The 13,063-nt window shown below is 37.9% G+C and overlaps 1 protein-coding gene across 2 annotated transcripts in view; it reads right to left on the bottom strand.

Moving 5' to 3' along the window:
* Unc13b (unc-13 homolog B (C. elegans)) overlaps positions 1-13,063 on the bottom strand; it is a 180,285-nt gene that overhangs the window by 77,602 nt on the left and 89,620 nt on the right. For both annotated transcript variants that reach the window (XM_013026666.1, XM_013026665.1), the window contains 2 exons: positions 12,357-12,591; positions 1,048-1,362 (listed from right to left, as the gene is read on the bottom strand). In XM_013026666.1, coding sequence (XP_012882120.1) covers positions 1,048-1,362; positions 12,357-12,591 — 550 coding nt within the window. The remainder of the gene's footprint in view (positions 1-1,047; positions 1,363-12,356; positions 12,592-13,063) is intronic.

Genomic DNA, 13,063 nt, shown 5'->3' with positions numbered 1-13,063 from the left:
GGAACATGCCTGGCATCTCAGCTTTTGGGAAGCAGAAACAAGAGGACTAGGAATTTAAGGTTAACCTGTGCTATATAACAAGACCCTGCTCAAAAAGAAGGGAGGGTTTAAAATGAAAAGAAAGTAAATTATAGCTTCAGAAAGGTATGTGACTCATCCAATAATTCATGGTAAAGTAGAAGCACTAACATTCCTTAACTTTGATCATGTAATTGATATTTGATACCCTGATCTCTCAGTTAGAATTTAGGCATACATAATCCCACCAAACAAAAAAAATTTTTTTTTGTTTTTTTCTTACAGAAACATATTTCCAAACTCACTACCATATCATGAGGAACTAGAAGAGTGAGTTTAAGTCTGTCCCCTAAATCAAGTCTTTTATAACTACCCTGGCTTTACAAAACAAGACAAAAAAAAAAAAAAACAGAACAATATCATTCACAAAATAAGCTAAAATATTAATAGGTTAGCAAGACAGCCAAAGTACCCAAAGAAATGAGGCTATCTAATGAAATTACCTGCAGGGTTCGAATTATTTCATCTTCAGAGTCTGCCATATGTGGGGTCAAGAACTGTCAGTGGCTTATGATTATAATCCTAGCTACTCAGAAGGTTGATATTTGAGGATCATGGTTCAAAAACAGTCAATGAGACCCTTACCTCCACTAAACTACCAAAAATCTGGAAGTGGTTCAAGTGGTAGGGCACTAACCTGGAGTAAAAAGAAGCTCAGGAACTGCACCTAGGCCCTGAGTTTAAGCCTCAGGACCAGCCAAAACAAAAACAAAAACAAAAAAACAACCCTGCATATTCAATGAGTCCTAACACTGCAGATCAGTAAATACAACAAACCCAAGTGTTCTTTAGAGATACCCCAAAATATCTACAATTACATCAAAAATAAAAGGAAACAGTGCAATTGAGTATGGGTATCTTACCTTCTACCATACTCATTTTCAGTAAAACAAATGAGAAAGAACTTATGTTCAGTAAGTGATACCACAGGGCAAGTAGTTAGAAAACATGTGAGTAAGCATCACCTACCTCTCCTGGGGGCCTACGATGTGGTCCTTGTGTAGTATCAGATCTGAGGGAGGATGGATTGTAGCATCTTCTTTTATCTCCTTGAGTTCACATATTCTCTCTTTTTCTGCTTCACATGTCACCTCCAAGGCTTTCTCTTGTTCTCCAAAATTGGGCTTGCTATCTCTGGAGAGGCTACCAGAGCTGTGGCAGGAATGAATGGAGTCCCTCTCCCGACGATCATCATCTTGTTCAGGATACTGGTCTAGTTCACTCAGCTGAGAGCTTCCTTGACTCACATTACAGGAAGAGCCATACCTACTACTGCTGGTGGGGCTGTGAGAATGAGAAGATGACAAATGAGTGAATAAATGCAAACTGGGAACCAAGGCACAAGTATGGGTAAATCCATGAGGTAATTACATTGGGGTAGCAATCACAAACAGGAGGTTTCTACTTAGAGAACCAAACTTCACAATCTACAAAAATTTAATCTCTATTCAGCAGATCACAACAGGATACGACACAAGCACAATATACTTGGTTCTCCAATAGCACCCTGCTCTTGGAAAGATTTTCTTTGTCCCTCCCCGCCCCATGTCTCTCCCTTCCTTCCTCCCTTTCCTTTCTTCCTTCTTCCTTTTCTCAATCCTTTCCTTGCATTTCATTCTTTTTTGTTCAGTACAAAGGACTGAACTCAGGACCTTGCACTCGCTAGGCAAATACTCTACCACTTGAGACATGCCCTAGTAACAATATTTTACCTATGTTATTTGTGAATAGGATTAATATTAAATGCCCTACTGCTTATTCCTAAATTCTTAATGTGGTCTTCTAAAGAAACCTACCCAGTGGCTGTGATAAAAAGTTTTCTAATATCACAGAGTAAAAATGCCAAAATAAACTATAATCCAATTTTCTATTATTTAATAAATTAAGTCCTCATTTACTTCTCTACAACTGTAAATGTGTATGGCTATGCCTTAGTAAAGAAGAATTGATATGTCCTTTCAATAGTTTCTCACCATCTACAGGATGAGATACAGAAGCTTATTGGAAGCAACTTAGAAAATCAAAGCAAAATAGGTCTTTCCCCATCTATTATGTAAGTACCTAAGGTCCAATGAAGCAGCCTATTCCTATAATGTAGTTGTAATTAATATATGTCACTTAAATACTTGGAGCCTCTCTGCCCTGTCTTCTCCATTCCACATTATACAAGGCAGAGCAAACTAGCATGAAAAATCTCAAACTAGAGTATCTTAAAGGAACGGCACAGCCTCTCCTTTAAGCAAATAAACTACTTTTGGTACCAAGAGAAGGGAAAGGATGAAAATATTCACACATTAGTTCTTACCACCAATCCCCTAATTAACATGGAATTAAGGTAATAGGAAAGACACATGAAGGATAAAAAGCAAGCTACCATAATCTACCACTAAGACATTTGCATCATAAATGGTCAATTCCTTAAAACCATTTATGATGCTTGACTTGAGAACAGGCCTTTTTTTGGTCATCGGTTCCTTGAAGTCATTCAGAGTAACTAGCTGCTGTATATTCAAAACAGAGGCAGTACTAGCAGGCACTACTTCCTCTTCTTGTTTTTCTGGCTTGTGAAGTAGCTCAAAAATAGTGCAGTGTTCTTCCTCATGCTTCTCTGAAGGACAGGTAGAGCCAGAAAGGTTGACCTTGGTACCACAGAATTCTCCAGATGCTGGAATTTCCAGCTGACTTTCTGCTTCTCCAGGCTCTGAAAGCCCATCAGCACATACATTTGACTTGGCCTCCAGTTGTTCAGTGGTCCCAAAGTGCTGAGTATAGGCTTCATTTGGCTCAGCACAAGCCCCAGTTATTTCCGAAGACTCCAAAGCTATATTAGCTTCACTGAGAGTCAGGTCCTGATCACCATTGATAACTAAAACTGGACAGGTGGATTCTGCAAGCATTTTTTCAGGGTCCTCTTTATTCTCTTTTGGCCATTGAAATGAAAGATCCAGTTTCTTTCCAAATCCTAGTTTGAGATCACTTGCCAACATACTTCCTTTCCCCTCGCTACTTCCCTCAAATAAAGTTGACAACTTTTTGAAACTGGACATTAAGCCAGTGTCTGCTGCTCTGTTGCCAGAAGGTGGTGAGGAAAAGAAAGAACTCAGTGTCTTCCCATGATTAGCAGTGGAGGAGGGGAAGTGGAGTTTAGGCCAACTGGTCATGTTTGGGATCTCTAATGGAGGTCTTGGTTGCTCTGATTCCTGGGGGACTATAGGTTTGTCTTTCTGGACAGTATGTATCGCACCATTTTCTCTGACACCAAGCACAGAGTCCTCCTGCAGAGGACAAGAATAAGACTCTTGAGTTTTCAGTGTGGTGCTCTCACTGACACTTGCTTTGTCAAATGTAATATTAGTTTCCAATGAATTTGTACAATGCAACTCTAAGAAATTTTGAGTTGTGGAGGCAGTCTGAATAGCTGGCTCTGGTTCAAGAAGTGGTAATTGACTTGGAGAAGAAAGATCTTCACCAATCATGGAAGGATCTGAGTGCAACTGTTTTGGCAGTAATATTTGATCTGTTTCCAATGATGCTTCTGTGTCTGTACCCTGCAAAATCCCCATGTCTCCTTCATCACTCAGAGACAATACTCCTTGCCCCATGTCATCCTCTGAGACAGAAGATGTAGCAGCCATCTCAAAACTTGGGGGTTCTGGAATATTTTCAGGAATATTATTTGTTTCCATTTTGGCTGACACAGTAGTTGATTCTGGCTTTACACTAATCCCAGACATTCTACAGTCACTGGAAGTTAAATCTAAATTGAGTCCTGCAGAGGTAGCTTCTCTGTGCAAACATTCTGTAGGTGCTGAGACCACAGCATCTCTAGAATGACCATTTTGAAGCAAGGATGTAGCTACAGATGAGTTTTGTTTAGGTGTCTCTGGTTTGGGACTTCTGAAAATACCAAACAACTCACTTTTGAAGGGCTGTGATGATGTATTAGAAGAAAGAGAAAAAAATGAATTTTTCTTTGGAGATTTAGGAGAGAAAAATCCAGAAAAGGTTTTAGGGGGTTCAATTAAGCAATCAGAGAAAGATTTTACTTTGGTCACAAATCCTGAAAGCATTTCTACTGTAGAGCCTGATTTGTCTTCCTCTTTATCTACTTCTTGGAGGCGCCCTGCACATTCTGATACTGGAGAAGCTGCATTTGGTTTGAAGATCTGTGGTAAAACCTCATCAGGGCCCTTTTCTAGTGGTAAATTTAATGTGTCTATGATAAATCTTTCATTCTGATGTTCAGTACAAGCATCTAAATCATTGAGCTTTCCATTCAAATGGTTCTCATGAGAAAAAGAGTTGGCCAGTATGTCATCGGGTAAAGCACTCTGATTGACAGCCTCATCTTTATGCGGAGCTTCACCAAGGGTCTCTGGGCCAATAAGCAATGTTTTAGCCTGTGCCTGAGATTCTGGTAAAGGAGAAACAATGTCTTCCTGTGCCTGAAATTCTGGTAAAGGAGAAACAATGTCTTTTTGTAAGTGATTCATCTGAAAATCTGAAGATGTCCCTAGCTCATTACTAGAACTCAAATTTCCCTCTACATTGGACTCATGTACAAAAGAAGTAACCTCAATGGTATTACTAATGGAAGTACAAGGGGGTGTTTGCTGTTCATAAACTTCTTCCTGGGCTATGCTATTTCTATGACTACTGGGCCTTTCCTTAGTCAATGTGTCACTAGTGTCTACAAAAACACTTGGCTTCTTATAGGGCTGAGTAATCACTGGAACACCAGGTGAAACACTTTGTTTTTCCCCAGGAGATTGTTGCTTTTCATCCAAAAACGATAAGTTGAACAAACTAAAGGCAGAACTATTATGAGAGGTATCCTTCTTGATGCTTGACCTAGTAGCAGAGAAAAAGGAAGGAAGTGTGAATAGTCCTTCTGCTTGAGATTTGGCTCTTGGTAGAGGAACAGAGGCTCTGTTCTCATATTTTTCAGATCTAGTTAAGAAGGAAAATACACTTTTTCTTGTTGGCAGTTCTGGCTGGGATGGAGAAGTTGTGGCAGTTGAAAAACTCCAGTCTTTGTCAGGAAAATGATTTTGTTCATTTAAATTTCTTTGGCTAGGATTATCAAAAGACTTCAGAGCTGCTGTCATTGCAGACATGTCACTAGTTTCTTTTGAAGTATCTCTAGGAGACTCTTGGAGATTATTTGTTAAAAAAGATGTATCTGTTGACTGCTGATCTCTAAAGGGTACCTCTTTTTCATTCAAATCCAAACCCTGTATATCTCTAGTTGATGATTCCCTTGGTTCACTGTAATCAATAGTAGTCTGTTTGTTTAAACTTCTAACTCTAACCTTTCCTTTAGAGGAAATTGTGGCAGGAGGAATATTCCCATTATTCTGGTTCTTTAGCTGAACAGGATTAGGACTTGACCTCACCTCATTTTCATCAATCATTGAAGAAATAGTTATATTTTCAGTCTTTTGTACAGGAGATACATTGGTTTTAAAGAAATCTCCAAGGGTACCAAAAAAATTTGAAACACCAGATGATTCTTTCTTCTCCTGAGATAATGGCTTCCTAGTTTTATCACCATTCCTTTCCATGTTTGATGATTCTTCTTTATTCACCTGGGTTTTAAAGAGGTTCAAAAAGCCAGGTGGCTGTTTTTCATCTGTCATCATCTTTACTGAAGATTCTTCTCGCCGACCAAAAAGTTTCAATGCACTTTTAAATAAAGTTTTCTCAGACTCTTTGGAAGATTGGTCCTGGGAAAGCTCACAATTCTTGTGCTCCTCCCTACTAAACTGTAGTGGAAGAGGATCTGAAATTGAGTCAGATGTAATGATTATATCACCTTCTATATCTGATTTAGATTGAAGAGTAGTTTGACTTACCTGACAACTAGATTTTAGCAATCTTTGCTTTTTCACATGACTGCTCTTATTTAAAAGGAATTCTTGCCTTACATTTTCAGTAAGCTCTGGTTGTTGAACATCAAATATTGTTTGTCTCTCTGGATCTTTAAGATAATTTTCTTCTTCCTTTTGGGAATTATTCTGTAACTGCTTACTCAAGATTAATGGTGGATGATCATCATTTGTGAGCTCTACTGATTTTGACTGCTGATCCAATTTTGGCATGACCAAAGTCTCTAAAGATTCATTCTTAGCAAAATTCAAAGAACTTCCAACCAAGGCACCCAAAACAGAAAACACTGGAGTCAGATTATTCATTGATGTTTTGTCGGCTTGCTGTGAGCCTCCAATCATAGTTTGAGAATGAACTGAAGAGGTAACTTCTTTAGAAGAAGATGGAAGCCAATGGCAAGTGGAAAGGTGAGCAGATGCATCTTTAGCTAGAGGCCAGTTCTTAGCTTTCCCTATAATTTGATCTCTATTTAAGACATGACTACTAATAGTTTGGGGGTGATTTCTGAGATCCAGTATGCATTCAAGATCTCCAGAACTATTAGTCCTTTTTTTGAAAGATTTAAAATCTCGTTTAAACTTCTGAGGATTATAGTCTGAAAAATCTAATGGCTGATCCCTTTGGCCAAAAGCTGACTCTTCTAGTACTTGTGAAAACTTTTCTAAATTTACATACAATGATCTCTCTTTTGTTGGAAAAGCTACAGATAAATCAAGAGGGTCATCAGCTGGTCTTTCTTCCACATACCACAATATTTCATCTTCTTTGTCATATACTTGAAAACTATGGGCAGAAATAATGCTGTCATCAAACATCATACTTGTCAGATTATTTGTCTGTAAATCATAATTCAAATATTCTCCATAAGAATAATCTGGTATATATAAATATACATACTGACCAGTAGAATCAGTGAGGAGAGAATAGATATACTGACCATCATGGAACATATAATATCCATAATTCCCATCCTCTGAGGGCAACCAGATGCCATTTTCAAGGCATGACATCCATTCCTGGTACTCATAATCAAAATTTGAAAAGATAAAGTTTTCTTCCATTCTTAAAGATTCTTGATCAATTATGGAACACATAGTTTTCTCATAAAGTGAAGCATAACTTAAGTCGATGGGTAATTCTTCTGGCAAATTCTTAGTCTCATTAATTGAGAGATAACCAGAATTTCCATATAATGCATTAGCTGCCCACATATCACCTCTTAATAAGTAATCTTCATTAAATGCTAACTGATCAGATGATTCATATGGTAAGTCACACCAAATGACACTGTTTGGATTTGTTCTCCATTCCAAGATATTTGCATTTTGATCTTTTTGGCAAAAATTTATTACTGGGTTTTCTGAGTCAGGCCACAAGAAAGCATCTGCTGATGGAAATGTATTTTGATTCAATGTATGATAAACTGGTTGGAGTTTTCTGGAATTTTTAGAAAAATCTTTTGTATTACAGTCCCATTCAAAACATAAAGAACTGTTCATCTCTTCAAAAGCCGCCTGACAGTGGTTTGGCTTATTTAAAGTGCTAGTGTCTAGTGCATGTAAATTTAACATATTTGAACTTTCGTGTGGTTTTTCTTGAAGAACATGGTCTAGTGTTGGCCTCTTAGCCAAAGAATTCTCTGAGAAAGATGGTTCAGAACTGGGAGCACAATGAAATACTGCATTCTCTGAAGAGGAACACTGCTTTTCATCTTGCTGGCTTTTCCATGCTGGAGAGCAATGATGATTATGGAGCCAATTATCAGATGATGGTGTGTTTTCTTTAGATAATGAAATGCTTCCTAGGAAACCAGAAGTTTTATGGTTTTCAACCTGGTTCCTCAGATTTTCAATAGTCACACATGAGGCAGTAGAGACCTCATCCAAGGATAAATGCTTATTTCCATCCAAACTTTTTATACTGTCTAAAGAAACAACCTTTATTTCATTTGGCTTATAATCACTCATATTGCTATTTGATATAAAGTTAAATATTCCAGAGAATAAACTTGAGGTACCACTCTTGTGACTGGAGTCATCATTTGTCATATTTAATTCTTGTTGAGTAGGTAAGTTCTCAGAAGAAAACCTATTAAGCAAACCAGAAAAGAAACCTCCTTGTGTGATTTTCTTGGAAGTTTTATCCTCAACTTTGTCTTCATTAACTCTAGTAGATTTTGAGGTGGTTGAAATAAACTCTAATGAAAAGTCTGATGCTACTGAAAATGTCACTTGTGCAAAATCCTTCAGCTCTTCTGAAAGATCTGAGGTTCTATGTTCTTTGGGCACAACTCCAGAGATAGTACTTTCATCATTCTCTACTGCTATAGGGTCATTTGGATTTAATGTTTCTATAGTCCTAGGCTTCTCAAAATCATTAATATTAGGGGCTGAATCAGACTTCATTATATTAAGTTTGGCATCTTCAGGACAGGGCATTTGGTCATTCTTACTTAATTCCTCTGAACTGCTGAATTTCTCCGGATCTTTATAAATATTTGGAACTGAACTCCACTTCATTTTACTAAGTTTGACATCTTCCGGATAATTTATCTGGATGTTATTAAATTCTTCTGTACTACCCAGTTCCCCTAGATGATTTGGAACTGAATTCGATTTTATTGAACTAAGTATAGCATCTTCATGGCAATTTCTTTGGATCTCTTTGTTAGTGGTTGCTGCTGAACCATGCAAACTCTGTTCATTATCAGTGCTATGACTGTCAGTAAAAGGAAACTTAAACAAAGGAAAAATGCTTCCTTTTTCTCGTAAATCCTGCTGCTTTTCAGAATGACTAAGAACTCTGAAAAATGGGATATTTAGTTTTCCACTAAATGAAAAGGAATTACTATCTTTCTGAGGGCTTTTTTCCCTTCCATCTTCCTCCAACTGGTGAGTTTTCACAGGCTCTGACAAAGTTTCCTTTGAACAGGTCTCAGGAGATGTGAACAAAAAATGGCTAAATGATTTTCTGAGTGGTTCAAGGAAATCATCATCACCAGTAACTTTGTCCTCTTCTGATGGCTCTGAAGTAGCCTCTTCATTTGCAGTTCTACTGCTGGCTATACAAATATGTCCTGGATTGTCTTTAGCACATGTTATTGATTGATCTGGCAACAGAGACAAATCTACAGGGGTTTTTCCTTCCAACAAACTCTCAATATTATCTTTCTTACTTGTACAACTTGCTATGTTCGAAGGTTCATTGGCAACATGGGAGGACAATAAATCTTTAGTTGGTTGTATTTGGAAACCTGGGGTTTCATCAATCTTACATAAAGCACCAAAGCTACTACTGTGATTGACAGATATAGCTTCCATTTGATTTGATTCCAAACCAACAAAACTTTCTTTCCTCGCTGTCTTACTCTGGTCTTCTTTTTTGGTCTCTTCTTTCTCTGAAAAGATCTTTAGTGGATTTAACATGCTGAAAACAGACTTTATAACTGAACTCTGACTTTGTGGTACTGAATCCCTTCTAGTAGTCTCTGTTACATCCTGGAAGTTTAAACTCTCACTCTTGGTGCTTGTGTGCTCTTTTTCTAAGGTTTTGCCATTTCTGCTAGTATCCTTATTATCAATTGTTGGAAAGGAAAATGAAGGTTGAATGGATAGATCCTTCTCTACTTCTGACTTATTACTGGGTTTCGATCCTAAATTAATTGTCTCTGTTTGATTAAGAGTTTCTATTTTTTCTGGAACTAAATAAACCAGTTTCTCCACAGAAGTTGATAAATGCTTTGTGCCTGACCCCACCTTTTCTGTTAGTGAATTAAATAAAGACCCAACAGCATTTTTTACTCCACTCAGCTCAGAGAAAGAAATGGCTTTGTCTCTGTCATTCTTTATATTAGTTAGAGGTGGTATTTGATCACCAAGCATCTTCTGTTCTGAATTATCAACAGTATTATTGCATTTGTGTGTTTTTTTAGTTTTGGGAAGAGAACCAAATCTATTGATCTCTTCTTCCTTCTCTGCTAAATATTCTGACACAGTTTCTACCAAACACTGAAGCTCATCCATTGTGTCAACATAGTCTTCTTTGGGTTCCTCAATAGAAGGAGTTAGCTTTCCCACTGAGCACTTTAACAGATCTCCAACTGGGTTTGTATCACAATTCATCCTTTGTAATTGCAATGTTGGATTTGTCATATAACATTCTTCAGTAAAATCTTCCATAGGATGGATACTGGATGGATCCCATGTTGAAGACAGTGAATGTTCCTGCTCATCAGAAATAGGGGAATACAAGAATTCTTCAGAAGTGCTGCTAGTAGAATCTTCAACAATATCTAATGGAGAAAAATTAATGTTAGGCTGGTTTGAGCCATGTAACTTTTCACAGTTTCTTAAGCAACAGGGCAGATCATGACTTTCCCTCTTGGTAGTCCATGTACCACTCTTAACCAAAAATCCATCTTTGTAGGAGTACAAAGCTGGGTAATTTTGTTTCTTCTTTTCAATGTGGTCATAATTTTCAGTATCAGGATATATATATTTGGAGTTAGTCTTCGTGTCATATTGCTGTCTTTTACTAGGGGGCTTCTTTTTTCTTCTATCTATTGAATTATATTTCTGAGGATATGTAGAGAATGCAGTTGTTTCAAACTGATGATCAAAATTAAGATCAGTAGAGAATTCTGTATGTTGGCTCTGAGATGGTGTCTTTTTCCAATTGTATTCTAGGTGCTTTTGTTGGCTGATGTATTCATCAGTTTTTAGAAATGTTCTAATTTCTTTTACCTCTGCTTCCTTCAAGTTTCTGGTACTATTTTCTAGAAGATCTTGTGATATGCTTCCTTCTCTCTCTTTGTAGACATTTGCTTGTTCTTCATAGTCACTATCAGAGAAAGCTGAAATGATCCTAATTTTGTCATTTTTAGCCTGTAAGCCTTGTCTGATGCAAGAGGTTAAAATTGGAGGAAAAGTAAGGTAAAGAAAAAGGAGAGACAGGAAAAAAGAAGAAGTAAATTACAAGATTAAATACTTGATCAATAGTATTAGAACACCAATCTGACAAAAAAAATTTTTTTTTTTTTTAGGTCTGGTCATGGGGCCTGAACTCTGGGCCTGGGCGCTGTCCCTCAGCTCTTCAGCTCAAGGCTAGCGCTCTACCACTTGAGCCACAGCGCCACTTCCAGCTTTCTCTTTGCTTATGTGGTGCTGAGGAATTGAACCCAGGGCCTCAGGCATGCAAGGCAAGCACTCTACCACTGAGCTACCTTCCCAGCCCAGAATCTACATTCTTAATCAATGTTACATATAGCAATGCAGTCAAATAGTTTTTCCAGGGCCTGAGCTTTTTTTTCTCTCAAGGCCAATACTCTACCATTTGAGCCATAACTGGCTTTTTGTTGATTAATTGGAGATTAGAGTCTCACAGACTTTCCTGTCTAGGCTGGCTTTGAACTGTGATTCTCAGTAGCTAGGGTTAAAGGTATAAGCCAAAGTGCCTGGCTTATATTTTCAATTTACAGAAATATAACAATGGTCTACAGAAGGATACATAAGAACTAGCAATGGATTAAAAAAAAAGAACTAGGAATGGGAAGGGAAGTAGGAGACAGGAAGGAACTACAACAGAAAAAGGTAACAAGTATGGCGGGCACGGGTGGCTCACGCCTTAGGCTATGAAGGAGGCTGAGATCTGATGATCACAGTTCAAAGTCAGTGTGGGCAGGAAAGCCTGTGAGACTTTTATCTCCAATTAACCACTAGATAGTTGCTCTGTGGCTCAGGTGATAGAGTGCTTGCCCTGAGTTGAAGAGTTGAGGGATAGTGCCCAGGCCTAGAGTTCAAGCCCCACAACTGACTGGCAAAAAAAAAAGGTAACAGGTATGAGTGAAGATTCTCTGTGTATTATCATTTAAAGTTTATTTAACCACCTTTGTACAACTCCTTAATAACAATAAAAATTTATTTAACCATGTAAATATTTTATATATTTAAGAAATCAATAAAGTCACATCCAAAGTACCAAATCTGCTATAATAAGAGCACTGTGCTCTTATGAAAGGCCTAGGAATATTTATATAGGAGGGGTTATCCCAACATTTAATATTAGTGGGTTTTGTTTTACTCTTGATAAAGTATTTATCAAAATTACTGATCTAGATGCAAGGTGGGATATTAAGGGAGTATGTCTTTTCAGCCATATACCCAGGGGTACATACTGTGCTCACCAGTTGAAAGCCACTGATCTGGTCATGAAATGAAGTATTCTTGATGAAATGTATAAATGTAAATGTGTGGGAGAAAAGCTGAGAATCTATACTGAGTGTAACTTGGACCATCATACTGCCTCACTTTCATTACCTCCTCAAGTCAAAGCACCGAAATTCTTCTTGTTAGTTTTTATCAGCAGAAGAGAACTTTGCTCTCAATACCCACCTGAGGGCCTGTCGCTCTGGATAATAGAGGTCATAACTCTGCATAGAATCACTGCAAGAGTCCCGGGAACTGCCCTGAAGCAGTAGCTGCTGTGGCAATCGAACTGGCATATGAAACTGATGAACAGAAGCATTGGGCTGGGAAGTTGTATGGTAAGGAGGTGGAATGCTATTGCTGGTCTCACTGCGATAGTCACTGTCTCGGTCATCGACGGCACTATCAGGATCTTCAAAGGCTGTGGAATAAGCACAGTGAATCCAAGCACTCCAGCTTTATTTAGTTTTCAACAACTCTATCTGCTTGCAGAGTTGTGGGTAGCCACAACCCAGAGTTTGAGAACAAAAGCAGGTAGAGCTGCAGAGGAGCCCAATGACCTCAAAGCCAGTTATAGAATTGCCTTGATCAATAACCTGAGTCTACTTGGTTTCATTTTAGTACTGATTCTTAGAGCAGCTCCAAGTTGCATTTTCCTTAAGGCAAAATTCTTTGGGATCTGCTTCTCTAGCTATCATAACCCTAATTAAAATTTGCTTTTAAATCTGGTTCTCTACTATTATCAAAAAGGAGGAAGTAGATAGAGGAGGAAAATATAAGGCTTAATTTAGAGCTGGTCTAGTGTTTGCAGATGTTAATCTACAAGGACATCAGAAACTGGTACTAGAAATCATGAAGGTCATAGCCAATGCTTAAAAGTCAAACCAGAGCTG

Source organism: Dipodomys ordii, unplaced genomic scaffold (genome assembly GCF_000151885.1).
Source record: "Dipodomys ordii isolate 6190 unplaced genomic scaffold, Dord_2.0 Scaffold95, whole genome shotgun sequence".
NCBI classification, from domain to species: domain Eukaryota; kingdom Metazoa; phylum Chordata; class Mammalia; order Rodentia; family Heteromyidae; genus Dipodomys; species Dipodomys ordii.
This window is presented reverse-complemented; position numbering and strand designations above follow the sequence as displayed.